This window comes from Mytilus californianus, unplaced genomic scaffold (assembly GCF_021869535.1).
Source record: "Mytilus californianus isolate M0D057914Y unplaced genomic scaffold, xbMytCali1.0.p SCAF_1, whole genome shotgun sequence".
In the NCBI taxonomy this organism is placed as follows: Eukaryota; Metazoa; Mollusca; class Bivalvia; order Mytilida; family Mytilidae; genus Mytilus; species Mytilus californianus.
This window is the reverse complement of record NW_026262581.1, coordinates 96,603,056-96,630,158: the sequence shown is the minus strand read 5'-3', so window position 1 is coordinate 96,630,158 and position 27,103 is coordinate 96,603,056. Positions and strand designations below refer to the sequence as shown.

The following is a 27,103-nucleotide window of genomic DNA, read 5'->3' as shown; positions in this document are numbered from 1 at the left end:
CATGAAATATCTATTTGATGTGAGCTTATCACACCATTTTTGAGTTCTCTTTTAGATTATATTCCAAATGAAAGAATAGTAGGAATATAATGGTCTGTCATACCTGCCAACTTTTCAAAATCTCCATGGGGATTTCCCCCATGAGAGGTTTTGATCTGAATTTTGAAATTCTTTATTATATAAACAGAACACTTCAAAGCAGGTATTCAAGGGAGTTAAAAGGATATTTAAGCACATACATACTCATTCAACCAATATATAGATTAAAAACACTTATGACAATATAAGAGGAGCATAAAATCCCCCATAAATCGTGAAAGTTGGCAGGTCGGATGGTCTGTAAATGTCTGAGAGAACCTCCAACCTGTGGTAGGAAAACTGACAATTCTACATAACATTTGTATGTGGCAAAGTAAAGTTAGAGTGGAGAAATGGCAAATTAACCAATTTTTTTATTTATAAAGGGACATAAATCGAGAACAGTGGAAGTGACACCACCCAAATATGAACTTTACACTACTGTTTCAGGTTAGGGTGAAGATTGGCGTCTGTTGAAACGTTTAAACCTGCTACATCTGTATGCACCTGTCCTAAGTCAGGAGCCTGTTGTTCAGTGGTTGTCATTTGTTGATGTGGTTCATAAGTGTTTCTCGTAGTTTATATAGATTAGACCGATGGTTTTCCTGTTTGAATTGTTTTACACTAGTCATTTTGGGGCCCTTTATAGCTTGCTGTTCTGTGAGCCAAGGCTCCATGTTGAAGGCCGTACTTTGACCTATAATTGTTTACTTTTTACACATTGTGACTTGGATGGAGAGTTGTCTCATTGGCACTTATACCACATCTTCTAATTTATATTGATCTGTGTTTGGTGGTAAAAAGGAGCTCAAGTCACAGAACGGAAACCAATTTCGGGACGTACAAAAGGACAAAGATAAACCTTAATCTACCACTTCACCTAGCAGCAGGGGCATAAAAAGTATTAGAAATATGTATGTTCTGTAAATGAGCATGTCCGTACCCATGCCAGTAATTGTCAATCCTTCTTAGTGTTCATGACCATTAAAAAATTGATATTGATAGCAGAATTATGCTTTCCATAAATTCATTTACAGTGTGAAAAAAAAACTTTTACAATACATATAAATCTCCAAACAATCTGAAGAAAAAAAGAATAAAAAGTCATTAAAAATGTATATCAGTTATGAATGAAAGGAGATATAGGGTAAACAAAACAACAATAAAATACAGTGAATCAAAGACTGGAATCAGGGTGAATTAGAGTGTGACATACTACAAAGACGCTTGTCACAACAATGTTTATATAACGTACGACTGAAACACATTTTCAAGAAAATGTTTCTTAATAATTATACTGTATCAAAGTTATGCATGTGGTACTTAATCCTTTGATGTAGAAATCATTCCTTCTTATATTTCAAAATATCAGCCACTGTACTTCTAAGCAATTTCATACAACAATGTCATGAACAGTGTAGGAAAGAATTTTGATCTTTTGCAGTGCCCAAAATAATTTTGTGTGTGCAGAATTTCAATACAGAAAAGTAAAATAAAATGAAACATTTAGTTGTTTTACAGTGTAAATGGGTGAATTAATATTTGTCAATAACGAAAAACAATACCAAATGACATCAGTTATTTTAAAATACAGCAAACTTAATCCAGGACCTCCATAATTATACCCCACAGAACAAAGTTCTGTAGGGTATTATGTTTTTGACCCGTCCGTCCATCTGTCCATCCCTCAGTCCTGTTCTTGTCATCACAACTCCTTTGAAACCACACAACAGAATTTCATGAAACTTTGTAGATAACAAGGACATACTATGTAGATGCGCATATTGAGAGGAAATTATGATTCAATTTTATTCTAGAAGTTATGCCCATTTGAACATAGATGTTTGGCCTTAATGTACTATTGCAACAGTGTGTCATCGCAACTTCTCTGAATACACACAACAGAATTTCATGAAACTTTGTAGATAATTAGGATATACTATGTAGATGTGCATATTGACAGGAAATTTTTATCAACTGACTTTTGTAGCAGTTATGAGTCTTTGAACTTAGGAATTTGGTGATACTTTTTCCCCCAGTGACAATGTGGGGGCGGGGGGTATGTGAGCATGCTCACAAAGGTTCTTTAATTTTAATTAAGATATACTGGTACATAAATCATTGAGGATTTCCTAAAATGTTTCAGGACCTCCATAATTCGATTTAAGGACCTCCATTATTGAAGATTTCAGGCACTCCAAAATTAAATTTCAGGAACTACATAATTCAACTTCAGGATGTCCTTAAATATTTATGGAGGTCCACAATTTGATTTTAGGATAAAATACAATACAGTTATCTCCCTTCTAATGCTATGCCTTGATCCAATATATCTAACCGAGAATCATCACTTCTGTACAAGGACACAATATAGGATTAATTAGAAAACACACAATGTGAACCTTTTTGGTGAGTGAGCGTAGCAAACGAGCAAAAAAACTTCACATAGTGTCGAGCAGCTGATATATTATATCTATACATAGAAAATCCGATAATCTGTTTATCGTTCCTTTACTGGTATTTTCCTCCTCACAGTTTTACGCTTGACGAATGTACGCATGATAACGTCTCCTAAAAAATTGTGACATCACTGATAACTTCTCTTCAGACATTGTGATGATGCTGCCATTGTATGCTCACGTCTCAAAGCCGTGTTACTAGAATTACAGAGAGATTGAGCAGGGTGATATAGGCAAAGGGAAGGACGAAAATGCTGATTATCAAGAACTAAGCAGAGTAATATCACTGATTATTATACCTTACATTTATAATAAACAATTCTTATTGGGTAACACATCATGTGACATGGAATAATAATGGAATAATTCAGATAATTTTCATTTAAATGCAAGAAAGGACAAATAACCCTTAAAATTTACACAGAGCAGTGAATAACCCTATTATTCACCTGTGAATAACCTTTTGAGTGTCTTGATTTACACAAGAGTTATCTCCTTTCAAAATGACGTCACATATGTTAGTAAACAAAATGTCAATGGTCAAAGAAGTTCATCGAGTGACGAGGAATCATTTAACAAGGCTTGGAAAATCATCTAGTGCAGGAGATAGCCCTTCCACTGTTAGTTCAGTATTGAAGCGATGAATATCCAAAATTGTCAACCCTGAAAAGTTATTTCACTTCGGGCTGTGCCCTCAGGGAAATAACCTTTTAGGGTTGACAATTTTGAATATTCACCTTTTTAAACGGGCCATAATTGTATATTATGCTGATTATAAAGAATTAAGCAAAGTAATATCACTAATACTGTAAACTCAGAAATTATTGCGATGTTTTTATTATTGCGAAAAATGCGACCAGGTTATAATCACAATAATTAAAACTCGCATTTTGAAATTTTCTATATGAGTTAAACAGGATTTTTCTCAATATCGCAAAAATTAAAATCGCATTTTAGTCTAAAATGACAAAATCGCAATAATTTCTGAATTTACAGTAATGATGATCTCAAAAACATAGCAAAGCAATATCACTGATAATGCTGATTATCAATATAAACATATTCATGACACAGATCTCAGTGAGCACAACAAGTACCTGGATTTACCTTTACCCAGTTGAAATTAAACAAAAGAAATGGAACTCTTTGTTAGAGAAGGTAAAAAAGTCAAATTGGTATATTTAAATTGTTTCCATCTGTTTCTATGGGCTTTAAAAGTTTAATAAAGGTGTATAATTTAGGATTTTATGCATCTTATATACGTGTTTTTACTTAAATTATAGTATGGAGCTTCGAGATATTGTAAACTTTTAAATTATAGACAAATTTTCATAAAACAGTTGATTGTGGTAGGTGCAAATACAAGTGGATCTTTTTTGTGCATAAGCATAAATTCAGCTGAAAAAAATTCCACAGAAAGATAATAGATTGATCTTTTTAAAGCATTTACTAGCATCTCTGTCCCCGGCGACAGTTTTTTGGGAAAAAATCCTAAACATGGGCAATAATTTCATCGAAAAGAGAAAGTTATTTTATGTTTGGGCATGTTTGAGTTGACTATTCTGTCTTGAAAACGTATAAAGTAAAATAAAATGCTCCGCAGGGCGCAGCTTGATACAACCGCAGAGGTCGAACCCTGAACAGTTGGGGCAAGTATGGACACAACATTCAAGCTTGATACAGTTCTGAAAAATTTTAAATTGGACATTCACCTATTATGGTCCAATATCCAAAATCTAAATACATGGTTAGATTCAGCATATCAAAGAACCCAAAGAATTCAATTTTTGATGAAATCAAACAAAGTTTAATTTTGGACCCTTTCGACCTCAATGTGGACAAAGTTGATAACGGGGCCCAAAAATCAAAAATCTAAATACATGGTTAGATTCAGCATATCAAATAACCCCATATATTCATTTTTTGTTGAAATCAAACAAAGTTTAATTTTGGACCCCGATTTTGACCAACTTGAAAACTGGGCCCATAATCAAAAATCTAAATACATGTTTAGATTCAGCATATCAAAGAACCCTAAGAATTCAATTTTTGTTAAAATCAAACTTAGTTTAATTTAGGACCCTTTGGACCTTAATGTAGACTAATTTGAAAATGGAACCAAAAATTAAGAATCTAAATACACGGTTAGATTCGGCATATCAAAGAACCCCAATAATTCAATTTTTGATGAAATCAAACAAAATTTAATTTTGGACCCTTTGGACCTCAATGTGGACCAATTTGAAAACGGGGCCCAAAAACCAATAAAATGCTCCGCAGGGCGCAGCTTGATACGACCGCAGAGGTCGAACCCTGAACAGTTGGGGCAAGTATGGACACAACATTCAAGCTTGATACAGCTCTGAATTTGGATTGTGATTAAATATTTGACACAGCATAGGTTTCTGACACAGAATGAATGTGGTCTAAGAACTTAAAAATTTTAAATTGGACATTCACCTATTATGGTCCAATATCCAAAATCTAAATACATGGTTAGATTCAGCATATCAAAGAACCCCAAGAATTCAATTTTTGATGAAATCAAACAAAGTTTAATTTTGGACCCTTTTGATCTCAATGTGGACAAAAATGATAACAGGGCCCAAAAATCAAAAATCTAAATACATGGTTAGATTCAGCATATCAAAGAACCCCATATATTCAATTTTTGTTGAAATCAAACAAAGTTTAATTTTGGACCCCGATTTGGACCAACTTGAAAACTGGGCCCATAATCAAAAATCTAAATACATGTTTAGATTCAGCATATCACAGAACCCTAAAAATTCAATTTTTGTTAAAATCAAACTAAGTTTAATTTTGGACCCTTTGGACCTTTATGTAGACCAATTTGAAAACGGAACCAAAAATTAAGAATCTAAATACACGGTTAGATTCGGCATATCAAAGAACCCCAATAATTCAATTTTTGATGAAATCAAACAAAGTTAAATTTTGGACCCTTTGGACTTCAATGTGGACCAATTTAAAAACGGGGCCCAAAATCCAAAAACTTAATACACGGTTAGATTCAGCATATTACAGAACCCCATATATTCAATTTTTGTTGAAATCAAACAAAGTTTAATTTTGGACCCCGATTTGGACCAACTTGAAAACTGGGCCCATAATCAAAAATCTAAATACATGGTTAGATTCAGCATATCAAAGAACCCCATATATTCAATTTTTGTTGAAATCAAACAAAGTTTAATTTTGGACCCCGATTTGGACCAACTTGAAAACTGGGCCCATAATCAAAAATCTAAATACATGGTTAGATTCAGCATATCAAAGAACCCCATATATTCAATTTTTGATGAAATCAAACAAAGTTTAATTTTGGACCCTTTTGATCTCAATGTGGACAAAGTTGATAACGGGGCCCAACAATCAAAAATCTAAATACATGGTTAGATTCAGCATATCAAAGAACCCCATATATTCAATTTTTGTTGAAATCAAACAAAGTTTAATTTTGGACCGCGATTTGGACCAACTTGAAAAGTGGGCCCATAATCAAAAATCTAAATACATGGTTAGATTCAGCATATCAAAGAACCCCATTTATTCAATTTTTGTTGAAATCAAACAAAGTTTAATTTTAGACCCCGATTTGGACCAACTTGAAAACTGGGCCCATAATCAAAAATCTAAATACATGGTTAGATTCAGCATATCAAAGAACCCCATATAATCAATTTTTGTTGAAATCAAACAAAGTTTAATTTTGGACCCTTTGGACCTTTATGTAGACCAATTTGAAAACAGAACCAAAAATTAAGAATCTAAATACACGGTTAGATTCGGCATATCAAAGAACCCCAATAATTCAATTTTTGATGAAATCAAACAAAGTTCAATTTTGGACCCTTTGGATCTCAATGTGGACCAATTTAAAAACGGGGCCCAAAATCCAAAAACTTAATACACGGTTAGATTCAGCATATTAAAGAACCCCAAGAATTCAAGAATAAAACCCCATTGAAATTGATCAAGAAATAAGCAATTTATACGAAGTATCTTCTTTTGCACAATACTGTGCAATTGATTATTTCTTGCTATTGCGCAATACTGTACAATTGACAATTTCTTGCTATTGCGCAATATTGTGCTATTGGATATTTCTTGCTATTGCGCAATACTGTGCAATTGAAGATTTCTTGCTATTGCGCAATACTGTGCAATTGAAGATTTCTTGCTATTGTGCAATACTGTGCAATTGAAAATTTCTTGCTATTGCACAATACTTATTATATAATAATTTACACATCCTGTTTGGTGTGTATCTCCTACCATATCATTATTATTTGCTTTTAAATATAAATCAGAAATAACCAACTTAAAATGGAAAATTTTAAAAGAAAAAAAAAAGGAAAAAAAGAAAAAAAAAAGAAAAAAAAAAATCCCCCCCCAAAATTTTTTGAACCCCCTTATGATTCATCACCCCCAAACTCAATCTCAGCCTTCCCTTTGTGGTATGGTACCTTGCAGTACAATTTCAGAGAGATCCATACACTTGAACACAAGTTATTGTCTGGAAACTAGAAAAATGCTTATTTTTGGCCCCTTTTTGGCCCCCAATTCCTAAACGTTTCGGGCAATTACCCCCAAACTCAATTCCAGCTTTCCCTTTGTGATATGGAACCTTGTAGTACAATTTCAGAAATATCCAAACACTTACACACAAGTTATTGTCATGAAACTAGAAAAATGCTTGTTTTTTGCCCCTTTTTTGGCCCCTAATTCCTAACATTTTGAGGCAATTACCCCCAAAATCAATTATAGCCTTCCCTTTGTGATATGGAACCTTGTGGTACAATGTCAGAGAGATCCATACACTTACACACAAGTTATTGTCTGGAAGTTACAAAAATGCTTATTGTTGGCCCCTTTTTGGCCCCTAATTCCTTAACTGTTGGTACCATAACCCCCAAAATCAATCCCAACCTTCCTTTTATGGTATTGAACCTTATGGTAAAATTTCATGGAGATCCATTCACTTAAACTAAAGTTAGAGTGCGAAAACCAATGTGTCTTCGGACGACGCCAGACGACGCCGGACGACGACGACGACGACGACGACGACGACGCCAACGTCATACCAATATACGACCAAAAAATTTTCAATTTTTGCGGTCGTATAAAAACTTAATACACGGTTAGATTCAGCATATTAAAGAACCCCAAGAATTCAAGAATAAAACCCCATTGAAATTGGTCAAGAAATAAGCAATTTATACGAAGTATCTTCTTTTGCACAATACTGTGCAATTGAATATTTCTTGCTATTGCGCAATACTGCACAATTGACAATTTCTTGCTATAGGGCAATATTGTGCTATTGGATATTTCTTGCTATTGCGCAATACTGTGCAATTGAAGATTTCTTGCTATTGCGCAATACTGTGCAATTGAAGATTTCTTGCTATTGTGCAATACTGTGCAATTGAAAATTTCTTGCTATTGCACAATACTTATTATATAATAATTTACACATCCTGTTTGGTGTGTATCTCCTACCATATCATTATTATTTGCTTTTAAATATAAATCAGAAATAACCAACTTAAAATGGAAAATTTTAAAAGAAAAAAAAAAGGAAAAAAAAGAAAAAAAAGGAAAAAAAAGAAAAAAAAAGAAAAAGAAAAAAAATACCCCCCCCCCCCTCCAAATTTTTTGAACCCCCTTATGATTCATCACCCCCAAACTCAATCCCAGCCTTCCCTTTGTGGTATGGTACCTTGCAGTACAATTTCAGAGAGATCCATACACTTGAACACAAGTTATTGTCTGGAAACTAGAAAAATTTGTTTTTTGGCCCCTTTTTGGCCCCCAATTCCTAAATGTTTCGGGCAATAACCGCCAAACTCAATTCCAGCTTTCCCTTTGTGATATGGAACCTTGTAGTACAACTTCAGAAATATCCAAACACTTACACACAAGTTATTGTCATGAAACTAGAAAAATGCTTGTTTTTTGCCCCTTTTTTGGCCCCTTAATTCCTAAAATTTTGAGGCAATTACCCCCAAAATCAATCCCAGCATTCCCTGTGTGATATGGAACCTTGTGGTACAATTTCAGAGAGATCCATACACTTGAACACAAGTAATTGTCTGGAAACGAAAAATGCTTATTTTTGGCCCCTTTTTGGACCCTTATTCCTAAACGTTTCAGGCAATTACCCCCAAACTCAATTCCAGCTTTCCCTTTGTGATATGGAACCTTGTAGCACAATTTCAGAAAGATTCATACACTTTCACACAAGTTATTGTCATGAAACTAGAAAAATGCTTGTTTTTTGCCCCTTTTTTGGCCCCTAATTCCTAATATTTTGAGGCAATTACCCCCAAAATCAATCCCAGCATTCTCTTTGTGATATGGAACCTTGTGGTACAATGTCAGAGAGATCCATACACTAACACACAAGTTATATCTGGAAGTTACAAAAATGCTTATTTTTGGCACCTTTTTGGCCCCTAATTCCTTAACTGTTGGTACCATAACCCCCAAAATCAATCCCAACCTTTCTTTTGTGGTATTGAACCTTATGGTAAAATTTCATAGAGATCCATTCACTTAAACTAAAGTTAGAGTGCGAAAACCAATGTGTCTTCGGACGACGCCGGACGACGACGACGCGAACGTCATACCAATATACGACCGCAAAAATTTTTGCGGTCGTATAAAAAATTGATACATCATCTCACTTCAGATTCTATTAAATTAAATTTATTTAGGCTACAGGTTGATTTGATAACATTAAAAATTCATGGTACTAAAAAATGAAATATATGGGTCAAGTGAAATACCTTTCTAATGAGTCATAACAACAGAGTAGGTGTGTTCGAATAACAAATATTTACTAAAAGTACTTATGATAAGACTTTACAAGAGGATCTTAAAAATGCATAACTTCAAAAAAACTTAATTTTTTGCGTGTGTTATCTAGGGTTATCTAGGGTTGAAAAAATATTGAAAACTGATTATGTCATCACGTTTATTTTTTCATAACATTTTATCAAGTTGTATTGAACATTATTATCATACTTGACTTTTTATACTAATGTATGCAATGTATATGTTTGCATTTTGTTTATGATTTTTTATGATGAGGGCCTCAGGGAAGATTAGTTATATAGCTAACTGTGTAACCCTCTTAAAATAAAGTATTGTTGTTGTTGTTGTTGTTGGTTATTAGTCTTCAACCTCTTAAAATTTTTAGTCTGCCCTTCCATGAAATATTTAATTCAAATTTTTTTAAATGTTTTTGAACTTTCGAAAAATTCCACATGACCGATCAGACAATAGTTTTAAGTTGACTAAATGCAGAAAAGTACATTAAATGATGCTCAGTAGCTAGTAGATACATTTGTCTTTTAAAATACAACTGGCACATAAGGATCGTAATGGTGCTATGTGGATAAATTTATCGGTTTTCAAGAGCTAAATTTGCAGCACGTCATTCCTACAATGGATTCCACTTTTACTTTTGTAAAAATTAGCTGGCGTAATGGGGAGATAATTTTGACGAAGTAGAATCCTGACTGTTATTATGCACATTTAATGCCTCAAGTTCTGAAAGAAAAATACAAAACACTCTTTACAGCATAAAAATCAAAAGGACCTCAAGAGAGCAGCCAATTCAGTTCGACATCAACTTTTCCTTACAAATTTTACCCTCAGATTTAGTATAATTAAAATTTACTTTTTCAGAGAAATTAATATAAATGGAAGTTAATCATTAAAGAAAAGAAAATAGAGATAAACAGGCTATCTGACACAGGCTAAGAAATTAATTCACTAGCATAACAGGTATATCTATTTATTCCACAATAAAAGTCTGCACCATGTTAAAGTAACAGATATTGCACATCAAATTGCATATTTTGGTCTAAATACAATATTAGTTAAGTGAAAGACAAACAAGATTTAGAAATGTTCTATACAATAGGAAATTGTCTTCTGAAATATCAACTATGGTCTTATAAGATAAGAGATAAGAGAAATAATTATAACAGTGTGAAATTATCTATATTTAAGAAAATAATGTATATTTTGAACGGGGGAAAAAAAAAATTCAGAAAAAAAAATTATCATCTCCCTCTGTTTAATATATTCATATAATTATTTAGCTATTTGATACTTTTTACAAGGGATATGATGCTTTTCACCAGGAATCAACAATACTAGTTACTACGTAACTCTTACAATTAGGTAAATATTTTAGAAGATAAAAATATTAGATATGACATCAGAGAAGTATGAGGAAAAGAAGAATAGTGTCAAATACTTGTTTCAGAATTCTGATGTAAATGAATATTGAAATGTTGTGAATGGACAAGGTGAACTAACTTCCATATAAATCACAGTTAAAATTCTCTATTTTTCATTTATTTAACAGATTTGTTAAAAGTTTATTCTGTTTTCTTGGTATTATTCTTCTTTAAAAAAAATATCCAAATACTTCCAACTCAAAGAAAATCTTTTCAGACTGTATGTCTACACAAAACAAGTTGACCCTATAACACTTCATCTACTTACAATAACAACTCTACAACTATAGATATATTAACTTTCACACAAGGCATTATAAAAACATGTTATACATTCAATGTGCTGGTTTTCTTACTGGTTCAAATAGTGAACCTAAACTTTGTAAGGACAGGTAACGAGAAGTCACTGATCTACTTACAAGTATACAAACATTAAGTGCAGGTATTTGACCTCAAACTGTAACTAATGTCATCTATAACAATATTTATACTACATCATGGTTTCTTCTACTATATCATCAATGATTATTCAAAATCTGATACTGTAAAGGAGAAGGTCCGGTAAGGGCTAGTTTTGGCCTAAAATTCAAAGTATATCTGAAGAAAGATTTTTGACATTTTTTAAACACTTAAGTGTGTACTTTAGTCGATTCAATTTGTTTATGGAAAACATTTGAACTGGTTTGGTCACAAAAGACGCTCAAATTCAAGCTTTAATATGAAAAATCTTTCAAATATGCCATATCACTTTTCAGATGGTTTTTGTCTAAAATATAAGTGGCCGCATTCATGCTCAGTCTCAACCTTTACATATGTTATGTATTATCATCCAATACAATATATATTTAAATATAAAGACTGAAAACAAATGTGGCCACTTTCATTTTAGACAAAAACTGTCTTTAAATTAGCACAAATGCTAAAATTGTGAAGATTTCAGTAGTTTTGCATAGATTAATGATGCTAGTATCTGATGCATGTGCATTGTATTGTCAAAAAGAGCCCATATCTATGTAACAAAAGTATTCTACTTTCCAATAAATGCTATATTTTGGGGCCAAAAAGGGGTCTTACTGGACCTACTCCTTTAGAAATTTTTTAGTGCATTTATTACTGTGATTGTTAAACAATAAACAAAAATAAAAAAATATCACGATTTAAGAAACTACTGCATGCAAAAAATGCTGCCAATATTTAAATTGCAAGTTTTTATTTTTCGTGAAAAAATATCCCGTCACAATTTTCGCATGAATTAAAATATAGCAAAAATTTCTGAATTTGCAGTAGTCAATTTAAAAGAATTGTACTTCAAAGACATCACAGCTTAACAATACAATTTTGTTAATCCAAAAATGTGGAAAATCTCACATTCATTCTTAATTAGGCTAATCAGTTCAGTACAAAGATGTTACTTATAATGTAAAAGTGACATAATAAACATGTCATAATTAGTATAATTGACCAGGATGCTCGAATTATGCATAGATTTTATTTAAATTAGATAGGAACAAAAGTCATACCCTAAAAGATATTTAATTTACATCAACATCTTTGAAATTGACATTTTATAGCAAAATTTCAATCACTATTGTTGGGTATGGCTGTTAATTTTTAAAATGTAAAAAAGAAGCAATTTACCACCCAAAATGTTGAATTACCACATGAAAATGTGAAAGTTGCGTGCCATGCTGTACAGAATATAGTGATATTCTCACTAATTATAAAACATTGACAAAAATTCCATGCTAAGTGGGTATGATAAAAAATTTAAATATTGTCAAACAGTAAGTGACCAGTTGGCAAATTTGAGAATAACTTACACATTACAACTCAGCATTAGAAAGTTCAAGAACAAATATCAAATCATTGTGTTTACTTCTCTTTGGTCGGGTTGTTGTCTCTTTGACACATTCCCCATTTCCATTCTCAATTTTATGAAATACAAATTGAGTAATACCTAACCAAAAATTCTATTCTCTGTGGGTATAATAAAAAATTCAAATAACAAGAAGTGACCGCCTAGCAGATCTGAAAAATTGCTAACACCAAACAACTCATCATTTCAAAGTTCCAGACCACATATCAAATCATTCCACAATACACAAGCTGATAAATATGTGAAGAAAAGTTATAGATGGACAGACAGACAGACAGACAAGATGAATGCAATATACCATCCACTCTGTAAGTGGGAGTATAATTGATATTATCGAAATACTGTGATTATATAAGGTAACAAGACATTTTACAATAAAATGCTCCGCAGGGCGCAGCTTGATACGACCGCAGAGGTCGAACCCTGAACAGTTGGGGCAAGTATGGACACAACATTCAAGCTTGATACAGCTCTGAATTTGGATTGTGATTAAATATTTGACACAGCATAGGTTTCTGACATAGAAAGAATGTGGTCTAAGAACTTGAATTTTTTTAATTTACCTATTATGGTCCAATGTCCAAAATCAAAATACATGGTTAGATTCAGCATATCAAAGAACCCCATATATTCAATTTTTGTTGAAATCAAACAAAGTTTAATTTTGGACCCCAACTTGGACAAACTTGAAAACTGGTCCCATAATCAAAAATCTAAACACATGTTTAGATTCAGCATATCAAAGTACCCCAAGAATTCAATTTTTGTTAAAATCAAACTAAATTTAATTTTGGACCCTTTGGACCTTAATGTAGACCAATTTAAAAATGGGACCCAAAATTAAAAATCTAAAAACACGGTTAGATTTGGCATATCAAAGAACCCCAATAATTCAATTTTTGATGAAATCAAACAAAGTTTAATTTTGGACCCTTTTGACCTCAATATGAACCAATTTGATAACGGGGTCCACAAATAAAAAATCTAAATACATGGTTAGATTCATCATATCAAAGAACCCCATATATTCAATTTTTGTTGAAATCAAACAAAGTTTAATTTTGGACCCCAACTTGGACAAACTTGAAAACTGGTCCCATAATCAAAAATCTAAACACATGTTTAGATTCAGCATATCAAAGTACCCCAAGAATTCAATTTTTGTTAAAATCAAACTAAATTTAATTTTGGACCCTTTGGACCTTAATGTAGACCAATTTAAAAATGGGACCCAAAATTAAAAATCTAAAAACACGGTTAGATTTGGCATATCAAAGAACCCCAATAATTCAATTTTTGATGAAATCAAACAAAGTTTAATTTTGGACCCTTTTGACCTCAATATGAACCAATTTGATAACGGGGTCCACAAATAAAAAATCTAAATACATGGTTAGATTCATCATATCAAAGAACCCCATATATTCAATTTTTGTTGAAATCAAACAAAGTTTAATTTTGGACCCCAATTTGGACCAACTTGAAAACTGGGCCAAAAATCAAAAATCTAAATACATGTTTAGATTCATCATATCAAAGAACCCCATATATTCAATTTTTGTTAAAATCAAACAAAGTTTAATTTTGGACCCTTTGGACCTTAATGTAGACCAATTTGAAAACTGGACCCAAAATTAAAAATCTAAATACACTGTTAGATTCGGCATAACAAATAAATAAATGTGGTCAAAGATTTTACAAATCTAATGCGCCATACTGTCCAATTAAAGATTACTTCTTGAAATTTTTCAATATTTGAAATTTAAAAAAAAAAAAATATTTGAAGAATAATTCTTTTTAATTTCTGAAATCTGAAATGAGAAAAAATTGACCCCCCACAATTTCTTTAAACCCCCCCCCCCCCTTTTTTTTCCTTAAAAAATTCTTTCCCTCAAGATATGGTCATAATTTCAATTCAAATTTCCAATGGAGTTTGCAACCATAATTACCCATTTTAATTTACCTTAGTGCTAACTTAATCTATTTTATAATAGAATTTAAAATATAGTGTCAAATCTTTCATATGGATTTTTTTTGAAAAAAAAAAAGATGCAACATTTGCAGATATTTTTACTGGTCTTCCTTTATAAATATGCATTTCTTTAAACATAATTTAAAAGCAGTGTAAGGGAAGTAACCAAAACGTATTTGGATTACCTCCCTTACACTGTTTTAAATTATCTTAATTGTTCATTAACCATTACTTTATACATAATTTAAAAGCAGTGTAAGGGAGATAATTTCAATGATGTATTTGATTTATCTCCCTTACACTGCTTTAAATTATGTTTTGTACTAAAGTATTTGTCCATTAACCAGGACAACCTTGTTTTTCCCCCTTTTTTGCCCCTAATTCTTAAACGGTTTGAGCCATAACCCCCAAAAGCAAATCCTAACCATCCCTTTGTGGTATGGAAACTTGTAGTATAATTTCAGAGAGATCCATACACCGTTCCACAGTTATTGTCTGGAAACTAGAAAATGCTTATTTTTGGTCCCTTTTTGGCCCCTAATTCCTTAACTGTTGGTACCATAACCCCCAAAATCAATCCCCACCTTCCTTTTGTGGTATTGAACCTTATGGTAAAATTTCATAGAGATCCATTCACTTAAACTTAAGTTAGAGTGCGAAAACTAATGCGTCTTCGGACGACGACGACGACGACGACGCCAACGTCATACCAATATACGACCACAAAATTTTTTTGCAGCCGTATAAAAAGTGCAGAAAACTGATAATTTAAGTGAATTTTCAAAGTCCAAGGACCATAACTCTGCAAAAAATCATCAAACCGAAACAAAATTCAAACTTGGTCTGTAAGTTGTCATGATAAAACTATATACCAATTATCAAATCAATATGCTTGAAGAAAAAAAGTGTGGAAAACTGATTTGCCGGACTGACAGAAGGACAGACAGACGTACAGACAGACGGACGGAGTGCAAACCTAAAGTCCCCTTCGACTTTGTCGGTAGGGGACTAATAAAAAAAATTAGCATGCATATTGCATTGTTTATTGTAATTTAGGCTGATAGTTTGCAGTTCAATCATTTATCAAATGTATTTAATATCAAATACTTTTCTTGCTCTTTGGCAGAAAATTGATGAAAGTATCCTTAATTGTAATCATATTAGCTGCATTTCCCCAGTACATCGGATTATTCCTTATAAAAAAATTAAGCTACACTTCAATTAATTGTACACAAACTGATGCAGAAGGAATGTTAATATCAATAATGGAATTTATAAATTTCTACTATGAGAGTTAGTAGAGTACATTTTTTGCAACATTCTTCTATTACACTACCTTAAAAGTTATTTTTGCAGTCAGACAAAAGTTATTTTTGCAGACTGGCAAAATTTATTACCCTTGAAAAAATCTACAAAGCATACATATCCTATTTAATAAAAATAATAAAACATGTTGTAACTAACAATGGTTCTGGTTAAATATTAATGTTTTTATTTTTGGAGAAATTTTGTGTTTGTGGCAGATCCTTGAGTGTCTCTGTTATATGTATTAATTACATATCTACACACAGGGTAATTTTGCACTAGAAATATTGAACAGGCACTTTATTATTGAAGACCGTATGTTGATCTCTAGATGTCTTTTGATTTTTTGTCATTGGGTTGCTGTCTCATTGACAAAACCCCTTCAACTTATTTCATATATAAAAGAAACTGGAAAATCTGATTGTCATGGATATTGATAAATCACAATATTCGGCTTTTAAAATAGAACATTTACAATTTTTAAAATATTGAAAATAAAAATAAATGTATACTTGAATAAACGACTATCCATTTATTTTAAATGACATTATTCACTCTATTTTAACTGACCTTAAATGCATATAAACTAAAAACTGTTAACATCACCGACTTCATATTATAGAATTAACTTTGTCTGTATAAGTCAAGAAAATAGATAAAAATAAAACAAGAATTATCTATATATAAATAAATAGTAAATAAATAAACTTCAACAAAATATTTCATAAAAATAAATAATTGTATAAAAATGCAACAAAGGATTTCATTAACAACCACAAATTATTCTTTCACAACCAATAGTTTTAATAAAGGAGAGTACACTTCTCTTTGCACTTAGAATAGATTCAATAATTTTCCTGAAATTACTGATTCAGTGCGTGTAATGTCCACTGATTCATTCAAACAATGAAAGGCAAAAGGCTTAGAATTTATTTTCATAATTCATAAAATTCCAGAAGCACCATGGGTGAATAAACTGAGATGTGATCTTTCTGGATTTGTAGTAGAAGAAACAGTTTATTGAGTCAGCTTTATTTTTTTTTAGTTCTGATGACAAAGAATGTAAAGTGTGGTAACATTTGGACAAATGGTTCAAAAGATGATATCTGGAAACCAGTATTTTACCTAAATTTCAGTCTATCAATAGGTACTGTGACCTTGATCTTTGAACTATTGACCCCAAAATCAAAAGAGTTCTTCCTTACCCAATGGGTAATTATCAATCCAAGTTTTGATATTGCTTATAAATAAAAAGATTTACCTGGAAACCAACATATTAACATCCTGACAAATAGACGGCATTCATATATGATAAGCCAAATTCGATTTTCGAAACAACTTGACTAAAAAAGAATCTTGTTTTACAGCTAGATGTAGAATAGTACTGTAATTTTTTTGTCAAATGACCCTTACCAGATGCTACCCTTACTATCAGTAAAAAGATGGCATAATATATTAATTCATGACATAAAATCTCTGCACACACACATTACAAAACCCAAAGCAAAAGAACTACCCTTTTATCACTGGTCGCCATTTGAAAGTTACATTGAGGACTTCAACATGGACACAAAGTTCATGCCTCAGAATTGTTTGATAGATTTTGAAAATGCTACAACTGACCACATTCACTCTGCTCTAAAGAATGACCTCATGAAAAGAAGACTTTTATATTTACATGTATTTTACAAGATAGCATTTGTTGGCTTTAATAAGAATCAATAACACAGGATTACAGGCTCTCTGGAATGACTAGTAAAAAATGCCATGACAGTGGTAATATCATTGCTGTGAAACAATTTCATATCATTCTTTTCTTCTAGTTCTGTTTGTGGTATGTTCTAAACAAAATAATTAACATCTCTCCTTATCATCATCAGGAAATATACTTAACAAAATAATAATTCAAAATAAAACAAAAACATGGATTTAACTTTTTAGAAAATCAGATCTGACAGTGGTGATAGCAAGTCTATAATTTAAGCCTATATATGTATTTATAATCGATAGATTAATATTACCATAAACAATTTTATAAAGCAAGTGTGCATGTTACATATGCCCTTAAATGAGGGTAGGAATGCCCTTTACTGTCAAGCGTCAAACGTCCGTTTTTCGCTACCATTAGTGACAGATGAGCCTTAAATATTTTATCGTCATTTTTCAAATCTTGATTTGTAGCCACTGTTAGTGTCAAATGGAGTAAAATCTTTATCATTAACGTTATTTTAACAAATATTTTTTACTGTCATTCCTCATGTGGGATAACGGTACCCCATTCCTACCCTCTTAATTAACAAATAAAAAAATTATCTGTGTCAAATGGATATTATGCACAGTAAAAAAAATAATATATCTTTATAAAATGAGTATGGCAGTTAGCAGCAGCTTAATTAATCTGTCAATTCAACATTTTATCTTATATGAATGGATGAATTAACAAAGAGACAGATGCATATCATATGTGAATCTGCTGAAATTTCAAAGTGTAGCAGGCCTTATAAATTTCTAAGCTGAACTACAATATAACATTGTCAATACAATTTTTGGTGAAAGTTAATGCCAAGATCTACTAAATTCATATAGTAATGCAAAATGACAGAGAAATAGCAACAGCTTTTCATTATATTCCCTTTCCATGTGTTTTAAAACTAATTGAAAAATTTGAATATTCAAAAGTATATGAGATATTTAAAGCTGTGAAAGTTTTTATGCCCAGCAAAGTAAATTCTAATATATCAATGATTACATAACTTTCTAATAATTTCAAATATTATATTATTATGCTTTGATCCAGCTATTCAGCTTTGAAAAGGTGATTTTTTAAATAATTTTACATCCCTAAAAGATATTTTATTCCAGCATAAAGGTAATGCATTTCATAGTTAACATTATTCATTGCTGGTTAGCTGTCGAAGATGGCACATGTCCACAAGCATATTAATACTAGTATGCTACAATGTTGTTCCCTTATTTATATTGCCAGCCATGTTTCTGTAAGAATAACTATTTTCAATAAGAAGAAATCTCAAAAACATTTTTAGAGAGGCCATAGTTTGTACCAAAGGGTTATTCCATGGCACAACAGGTCACCAGTTTAATAAGTTTTGTCATGAGGTAAAAGTTGCTTGTTCTGGTCCCTAGTTTTAATCTGATTCGTCATCACTATCATTACTGACATTACTACTGGTACCTCCTCCCAAAAACCCTGTTGATCTCTTCTCACACTGTGTTACTGAATGGGTAGCTTCTTCTACCTATAATTACACAAATTATTCATTTTTACATAAAATTGGACAATCTTATGACAACAATGTATGTACTCAGTGGGTAGCTTCTATCTACAGTTGTGTAACAAACATTTAATCAGTTCATGGAATAGGATTTGACATAGTTCTGCCCTTACTTAATTTATCTGTTCATGGATTTTCATGAAACTATGCATAGTTGATTAATGACTTTATTTTACTCAAAAGAAAACTTTACCTAACACTTTAACATTTTGAAAACATTAAGTCTGTCTGTAATAGTCCTGTTCTCTTTTCCTCATTTTAAAATGATCACATACTGTAAACCAACTTATTTTCGCAGATACTTTATTCCACAATTAGCCCTTTCTAGCCCATTTCAAGGCAATTTAATTTCACAATTCTCAAATTTACTTCATGTAGTTAAATAAGGAAAAATCAAAGTTTTACAAATTTGCGACGATTTATATTCATGCTATTTTTCTTCTCACGAAAGTCGCGAAGATTAGTTGGTTTACAGTATTAGGAATTATCACAGATTGTCTTCTTAGCAGTGCTTTGTTGACTACTGTTTGTCTTTTAATCATTCTAATTTGGTTATGAAGTTGTCTCTTCTTTGACATTTGATTTGTGACAGTACCTATGGTCTCTTCTCATTTTTCTTCACTCGGGCATAAACTATAGGTAATATTGACCAACACTTGAAATAAGACAAAACCATATTATATTGACTCAATATTTAATGTGGATGTGAAATACAGTATGATAAATCTTTATAATTACATATGACCTACCTGTAGTCTTTTGCAAATGTTCTGATAGGTTTTATCATTTAATATATTCTCTAATACACCTTGAAGTTCAAAGTCTGAATAACATTTCTAAAATATAATAAGATTACAACATTATTATCAATGACTATCCAAGGCACATTTTATAATTATAGGCCTACATCTTTTACTGTAGAACCATTCATTTTCGTGGGAACCAATTTTTGCAGATTATGAAAAACTTGCATTTTCGGGGATATTTGATTTCCTGGTGTTAACAAAGTCTGCATACATTCCTAATGAAATTTCATAAAGTCGTTGAACATTTCAATTCATGGTTCCCCTGAACCCACGGAAATTGATATCCAATAAATGATTATGAATCCACAGTTAATGATACAAGTCATACCTGCCAACCTCTGAAACCTTCAAAGAGGGAGATCTCCCTCTCAGCTATGACAGCTGAGGGGGAGATTTTGCGTGAACGACATTTTCAAGTGAAATATATGAAGTGTTTATTTAATCATCTATGAAACACATATAAGAGTTAATAGATATACTTTGTGGTTATATCCTACAGAAGGTGTGTTGTTTATTTCTTTCCTATTTCAACATCTTTGACAATTGAATCCCATCAGGACAACTTTTCACCACAGATACCTCTGTTATTAGAGAGCATTAGTGTAGTCAATGACTCATAGATGGTGCATTAAGCATGTGCACATACATATATCACCAAATTTGGTTCAATACATATCTTATACATTTCAATCTAAACATTGAATAGAAGTATAAATTTTTAAGTGATTTTTAAAATATAATTATTTTTTTTGTCTTAAGGCATACAAAATCTTTTAATTGCCATCCTTTTATGATTCTTTGTTTAATTTGTATTTAGTTTATATTGTTTTATTAATTCACATTATTTTAAGAAGGGTAACTTAAAAGAGGATTAAACAGGGGAAGTAACCCGAAATTTGTTTTTAATAACACAAAGCTTGAAGCAAAAGTCGTTAATGATCGTTAATTAGTACTATGTTTGACACCCAAGCTGTCAAGTGAAGCCATTTAATTTCACATGGTCTGTGATTTACAGGTAAAAACAACCCTCATCATTGAGACATAAACGTAATTAATGTTGACTTGTCATTCAAGGTTAAAATATCCAAAAGTGGGAGATTCTATACTCCCACGTGGGAGGGTAACGGCAAGCGGGAGATTACCTGAATTTCGCCATTTGAGAGGGAGTCTCAAAACAGGAGGGTTGGCAGGTATGATACAAGTAGTCAGTGTGTTTTTTTCATTTAGGTGTGTGATATACTTAAACAAGTCAAACATTATTCCAAGATATCTAAATATGAGCCTACAGCTAAAACAGAATTTAAGATTTTACCCATAAATGCCAGCTGGCTACTAAGCTTATTATTTCTAGAGGCTCTATGGAAGACAGAAGCCCAATTTTTCTCCACTGTTGATTGATTTATCTATTGTTAACGTGAAAAGCATATGCTCAGTAATTCAACCCTGATCAGCGGTCACATGAATTTTACCCCACCTGAGTCTATCCAGGTGAAACAGAGCCCAGTCAAAACTATACTGACAAAACTTGGAAGCCTGTTTGTTTAAAGTATTAAAAGTACAGGATGAAAATGATGTTTTTCTCTTTTAAAACTTACCCTTGTGATATCATAGGAATGGAAGCCATTAGTCTTTGAATATTAACTTAAAATCCCAAATCACAACACCTTACAGAAGTAAATCTGACATTGAACTGAATTGACTATAAAGATATAAACTCACTCTATTTATAGTCATGATGCAAGTTAGCTGGTATGGATGTAGTGAAAGATCTAGTCTATCTGACAACCAATCATAAGTCATCTTCATTTGACTTGTATACCATTGCTGAAATAAAAAATAAACTGATTTATCTATCTTTAAACTTTGCTCTTACTAATTAGCATGTAATGCTTGGAAAACTCTTTTTCCTTTTTTATATCATCATCTGTGAAAATAAATTACTTAGTCCTTAATGGAAGATGTATGTTATTTCTTTACTTGATATTTTATTTGACTGGCCAGTGGCCACAACAAAAACAAAAGAAGTAGCAGTCTCAAACCATATATGTGCACTGCGCCAAACAAAGAATTCTTCTGTAGTGATCTAAACCACATCATTCCACTGCTTACTCTGAACAGGACATTAATGACAGTTAATGTTGAATTGTTTTTCCTAGGACATATATAAGATGTACAAAACCTGTGAAATTCATAGATTTAGATACACTATACAGATACCACATAATGTTTGTCAATAGTTTTCAATTAAAAGCTTAAAAAATCAGAGATTTAAAGCAAACAATTATCCAAAATAAAAAAAAGCTGGAATTGTCTTATAAGAATTCTAAGATTAACTGTTTTTCACAAGAAGACATCCAAAGTGTCATACTAACTTTGAAGTATACCTTAATTTGGACCATTTATATAAAACATACCTCAAATATTGACAAAGTAAACAATTCATCTGCTATTTTTTGTCTTATTTGGTCTAGACTACATCTCATAAAATCAACATAGGATTTACCGAGCTCATTTACTGGTTTCTGAAAATGTAATTATTGTAAATGTGTGGTTATGCACAATTGTTGAATAGATCAAAATAGTTAACTCAACTTAACTTTCTATGCTTTACATGAATCCTAACAATGTCGGCTGTAATTGTTGTTGGCTGTACAATTACATGAAAATGTTTTTTATCTGGTCTTTTTGGAATGATTTTTGTTTGCTTAACCTTCCTAGTCTTTTTGTTGATCAATGGATAGCTATCTCATTGGTAACCATACCACTTCTCCATATTGTTATGTATTACAATTAACATGAGCTAATGTTAGTTGTTGTTCATAATCAACACAGGGCTTCCAAAATTATTTTTAGCCAGCCGGACATTTTATATGTTATCCCGATTTTAATCCCTTAAGACTAAATAAACAAAAGGCAATTATGGTAATCAGTTGCCGAGTTGGCCATCCCAATGATTGGCATAAAAAAAAACGATATTAAACTTTCTTTGATTCAAATTCGAAGTTCGGACGTAAACTGTTAAATTGGCAGTGCATCATTCGAGGTGTGCAACAATAAATTACATCAGCGTACTTATATTTGCCTTAGACTCTTTATTTGTGCAAAATAACGTTGTCAAAAACTTTACTTTCGTTTTTAAATCTTAACCGGATGTTATCTTGACAATGGTAAAACATGGACCAGAGACGGATACGTAAATTCCGTGTACGTTTGCAAAGCATGAATGAGTGGAATTAGCTCCTTCTACGTTATTTCTTCAAGAAAACAATCGAAATACACGTGAGATAAAGGTATCAATGACAATTTAAGCATTTTTTTAACAATTAGGATGCATAATTAAATTTCACACATGCGCACAAGTGTACTAGTTCAAACAGAGACATGTCTCTAGTACAAACAACGTGTTTATGACGATGTTTCATTTTCACCTTTTTAATTTTTTCATCAAATCATATTTGTAAACGTATTTCTGATACTTTAAATCTTTTTGACTAAATTAATTAGATGCAAACCGCTGAAAGGTAAGAAAATAACTTTGAATAGACCGATCAATGTCCGGTTCAAAATAGTTTACCTGTCACCTGAACAGTTAAATTTCAGCTGTTCGACAACTAATTAGCCTTGATTAAAATGAGAAGGTATTAAAGTAGGGGTTGTTTTGATAGTACTTAATGATCATGTCACTTTTATGACTGGAAACGTGTGGCTGTTAAAGGCAAAACGTTCGGTCAAAAAGATCGCGAATTATGTTAAAATGACCGTCTCTTAAAGCCTTGAAAACTAAAAAGGAGATGACCGTTTCATGCTTTGCCCAGCCGGACTTTTACCGGACATTATACAAATGTCCGGCATATATGACTGTTTTGTAAGCCTTGAATCAACAACATATTTCAAAGGTTACTCCATTTTGTTTTTTATTCCTGCTGCAAGGTATAAACTATTTGAATTACTAACACAATGAAGTTTTAAAATTCAAGGGCATATCATAATCTTCAATAACCCTACATGATACATGTTCTTTATTTGCTAAAAGTATTGTAGTTTTTATAAATAAATATAAGTTCATTGTGCTAAGGCAAATGGTTTGCACATTCCAACACCAACAATAAAACAGAAAATAAGAGCGGAATCTACCTAAATCTTTACTAAATTCAATCTATATGTATGTAAGCTAAATCTTCACTAAATTTAATCTATTTGTAAGAAAATCTCACTGTTAATGATAGAATCTACCTAAATCTTTACTAAATTTAATCTATTTGTAAGTAAGAACTCACTGTTAAAGATAGAATTGAAGAAAAGAAGGTTCCCTCATCATACCGTGCAAGTTTACTTAAGACTGACTCCATCACTGATAATAACTGAAATTCATAAAAATATATAAATTTTCAAAGTTATATATGTATTATTCTAATAAACTGAATTAAACAAACAACCCTGTCTATCATGACCCAATATTCTAAAAGCATTGACACACAGATAAACAGGATAAATCTAGATAATAACAGTCTTCTATGGATCAATTTTATCTACTGTGGATTCCTTATTATTTGTGGGGTACCAATTTCTGTGGATTTCCTGTGTAAAGGTGAATCATCAATTAAAATGTTCAAAGAAGTACAAATTTTCTCATTATCTATGTCCAAAAAATATAAAATAATGGTGTTTCATGGAAGCTATTCCATGAATTCATTATGTGCATACAATTGTAATTTTGATACACCCTAATGAGTGATATCAATCACACTACATTCTCTACAGAAAAGATTTATAATGCAACTGTTACCATAAGCTTGGTTTTACCTTTTCAATCAAACATTTAACCATCTGAGCTTGAACTCTTTCCAGGAATTCCTCTATTTTGGTGTGGTATTGATGCTGCAAACAGAAACAAGAATAGGTGTACAAAAGTTTTATGACTGGATGTAATATATGACAGATTTGTGAGTTCTTCTTAGTCAGTGATCTTATACACATCCCTACCCTTTGATGAAGTGAACTCAAATATAAGTAGATTTTGGCTGTGAGTGAAAGATATGAAAATGCAGCTTAATGTACTGTTTTCTTGTTGAGTAATAAAAAAATTTAAGTTGAAATAATAAGCAGAGAAGAGCAAACAGTTGGAAGAAAGCTATAAAAAATGATTACACCTTGTAATTCTAAAATACTTATAAAATAACTAATCTAAGAATTCAAATTTGGACAAATATTCAACAAATGAATGTAGCATATGAGTGACTTATCAGTGTTATATAGTCACAAGTTCATTATTTTGATATTTGAATGGCCAGATTTGTTATTCCTTTTACTGCATTGACTTTAAATGTAAATTAAGTAGAAATTGCAAGAAGGTCTATCTTATTTCTGTGAGTTCTCATTTTGTTTTGATGCAATTCTGATTCTGATTATTGACAAGACTTATAGTTGTATGTCAGAGTTGTGTTGCATACAAATTTATTTTATATGTAAAGTATGTTTCTATTTGGCTGGGATTACATTTTATTGCAACTAATGTAACACAGATTTTGTAAAGCAGTAAACAATTTAAATGAGTAAATAGTAAAACCCTGACAACACCAAATCCTTTTCGTAAATCAAACTTACCATGTTTTCTCCACTGTCAAGAGCACATAAATGTAATGCCTATAATATAAACAAACATAATTAGTTTAGTGATAGAATTTTGTTAAGACTTGGTTTGTATAATCTTAATCTATTTGCTATCATTTCATTTTTCCAGCACACTAAACATTCCTCTTTTTTTATAATTGCCTCATTTTTCAAGTGATCAACTTTCAAGTTATACATGCTGTCTGTATAATCCATTTGTCTGGTTTTCTGGTTATCAGACCTAAGGGTTTTTGTTGCATATGTTTCAGTTCATAATAATTTGAAAACAAAACCTGGTTTTCACAAAAAAACCCATCCAAAATAAAATCAAAATAAATAAAATGCTCCGCAGGATGCAGCTTGGTACGACTAAGGGCTCACGCTAGTAGGTGACTGGGGCGATAAAGTCGCTTTTCCGTCCGTCACTTTGCTTTGCCCAACCGTCAAAAGCAATATCTAGTCGCCCTGTTGTTCACAATACTCTTTTTCAGTCGCTTTCATCATCGGCAATTTTCAATTTTTACCATGTTGATGAAACACCAATCTTTCATTTAAAAGTGAAAAAATTCAAAGACATAAACAATTTATTTTCTTTAGAAAAAAGGTTAATGCATCGACTTTAAAGTTGTTTGTATGTTATTTCATTAAGAGAATTTTTTATCACTTCCGGTACTTGTTACTTGTTTATATTTGAAAATTTTCTTTCTCTGCCATTGAAATATTTGTACAAATTACTGATCGGAGTCGGGATTTTTGGGAAACGGACCAGCTATGAGCGAAATCCAGATTCTTATGATAACAACTACGGATGCATGAATGGCACAGCTGACAGAAGAATATTGATCCCAAAAGGAATAAAATGCTCAACATTTGGTCATCTATGATTGCAAAGTTAATCTTGTCCCCAAATTGTCTTCATAAACCTTATATGAATAAAACACTCCGCTGGGCGCAGCTTGATACGACCACAGAGGTCGAACCCTGAAAAGTTGGGGCAAGTATGGACACAACATTCAAGCTTGATACAGCACTGAATTTGGATTGTGATTAAATATTTGACACAGCATAGGTTTCTGACACAGAACGAATGTGGTCTAAGAACTTAAAATTTTTTAATTTACCTATTCAAACCATATCATTATTATTTGCTTTTATATATAAATCAGAAATAACCAATGTTCAAAATGGAAAATTTTAAAGAAAAAAAAAATCCCTCCCCCAAATTTTTTGAACCCCCTTATGATTCATCACCCCCAAACTCAATCCCAGCCATCCTTTTGTGGTATGGTTCCTTGCAGTACAATTTCAGAGAGATCCATACACTTGAACAAAAGTAATTGTCTGGAAACTAGAAAAATGTTTGTTTTAGGCCCTTTTTTGGCCCCAAATTCCTAAATGTTTAGGGCAATTACCCCCAAACGCAAA

At 31.8% G+C, this 27,103-nt stretch overlaps 1 protein-coding gene across 2 annotated transcripts in view; it reads right to left on the bottom strand.

Moving 5' to 3' along the window:
* Positions 1–15,691: 15,691 nt before the first annotated feature.
* LOC127710276 (calcium-dependent secretion activator 1-like) overlaps positions 15,692–27,103 on the bottom strand; it is a 93,412-nt gene continuing 82,000 nt past the window's right edge. For both annotated transcript variants that reach the window (XM_052216059.1, XM_052216066.1), the window contains 7 exons: positions 25,673–25,711; positions 24,872–24,946; positions 24,346–24,429; positions 22,483–22,590; positions 21,788–21,892; positions 20,012–20,098; positions 15,692–19,226 (listed from right to left, as the gene is read on the bottom strand). In XM_052216059.1, the coding sequence (XP_052072019.1) occupies positions 19,116–19,226; positions 20,012–20,098; positions 21,788–21,892; positions 22,483–22,590; positions 24,346–24,429; positions 24,872–24,946; positions 25,673–25,711 (609 nt within the window). In that variant the 3' untranslated portion in view covers positions 15,692–19,115. The remainder of the gene's footprint in view (positions 19,227–20,011; positions 20,099–21,787; positions 21,893–22,482; positions 22,591–24,345; positions 24,430–24,871; positions 24,947–25,672; positions 25,712–27,103) is intronic.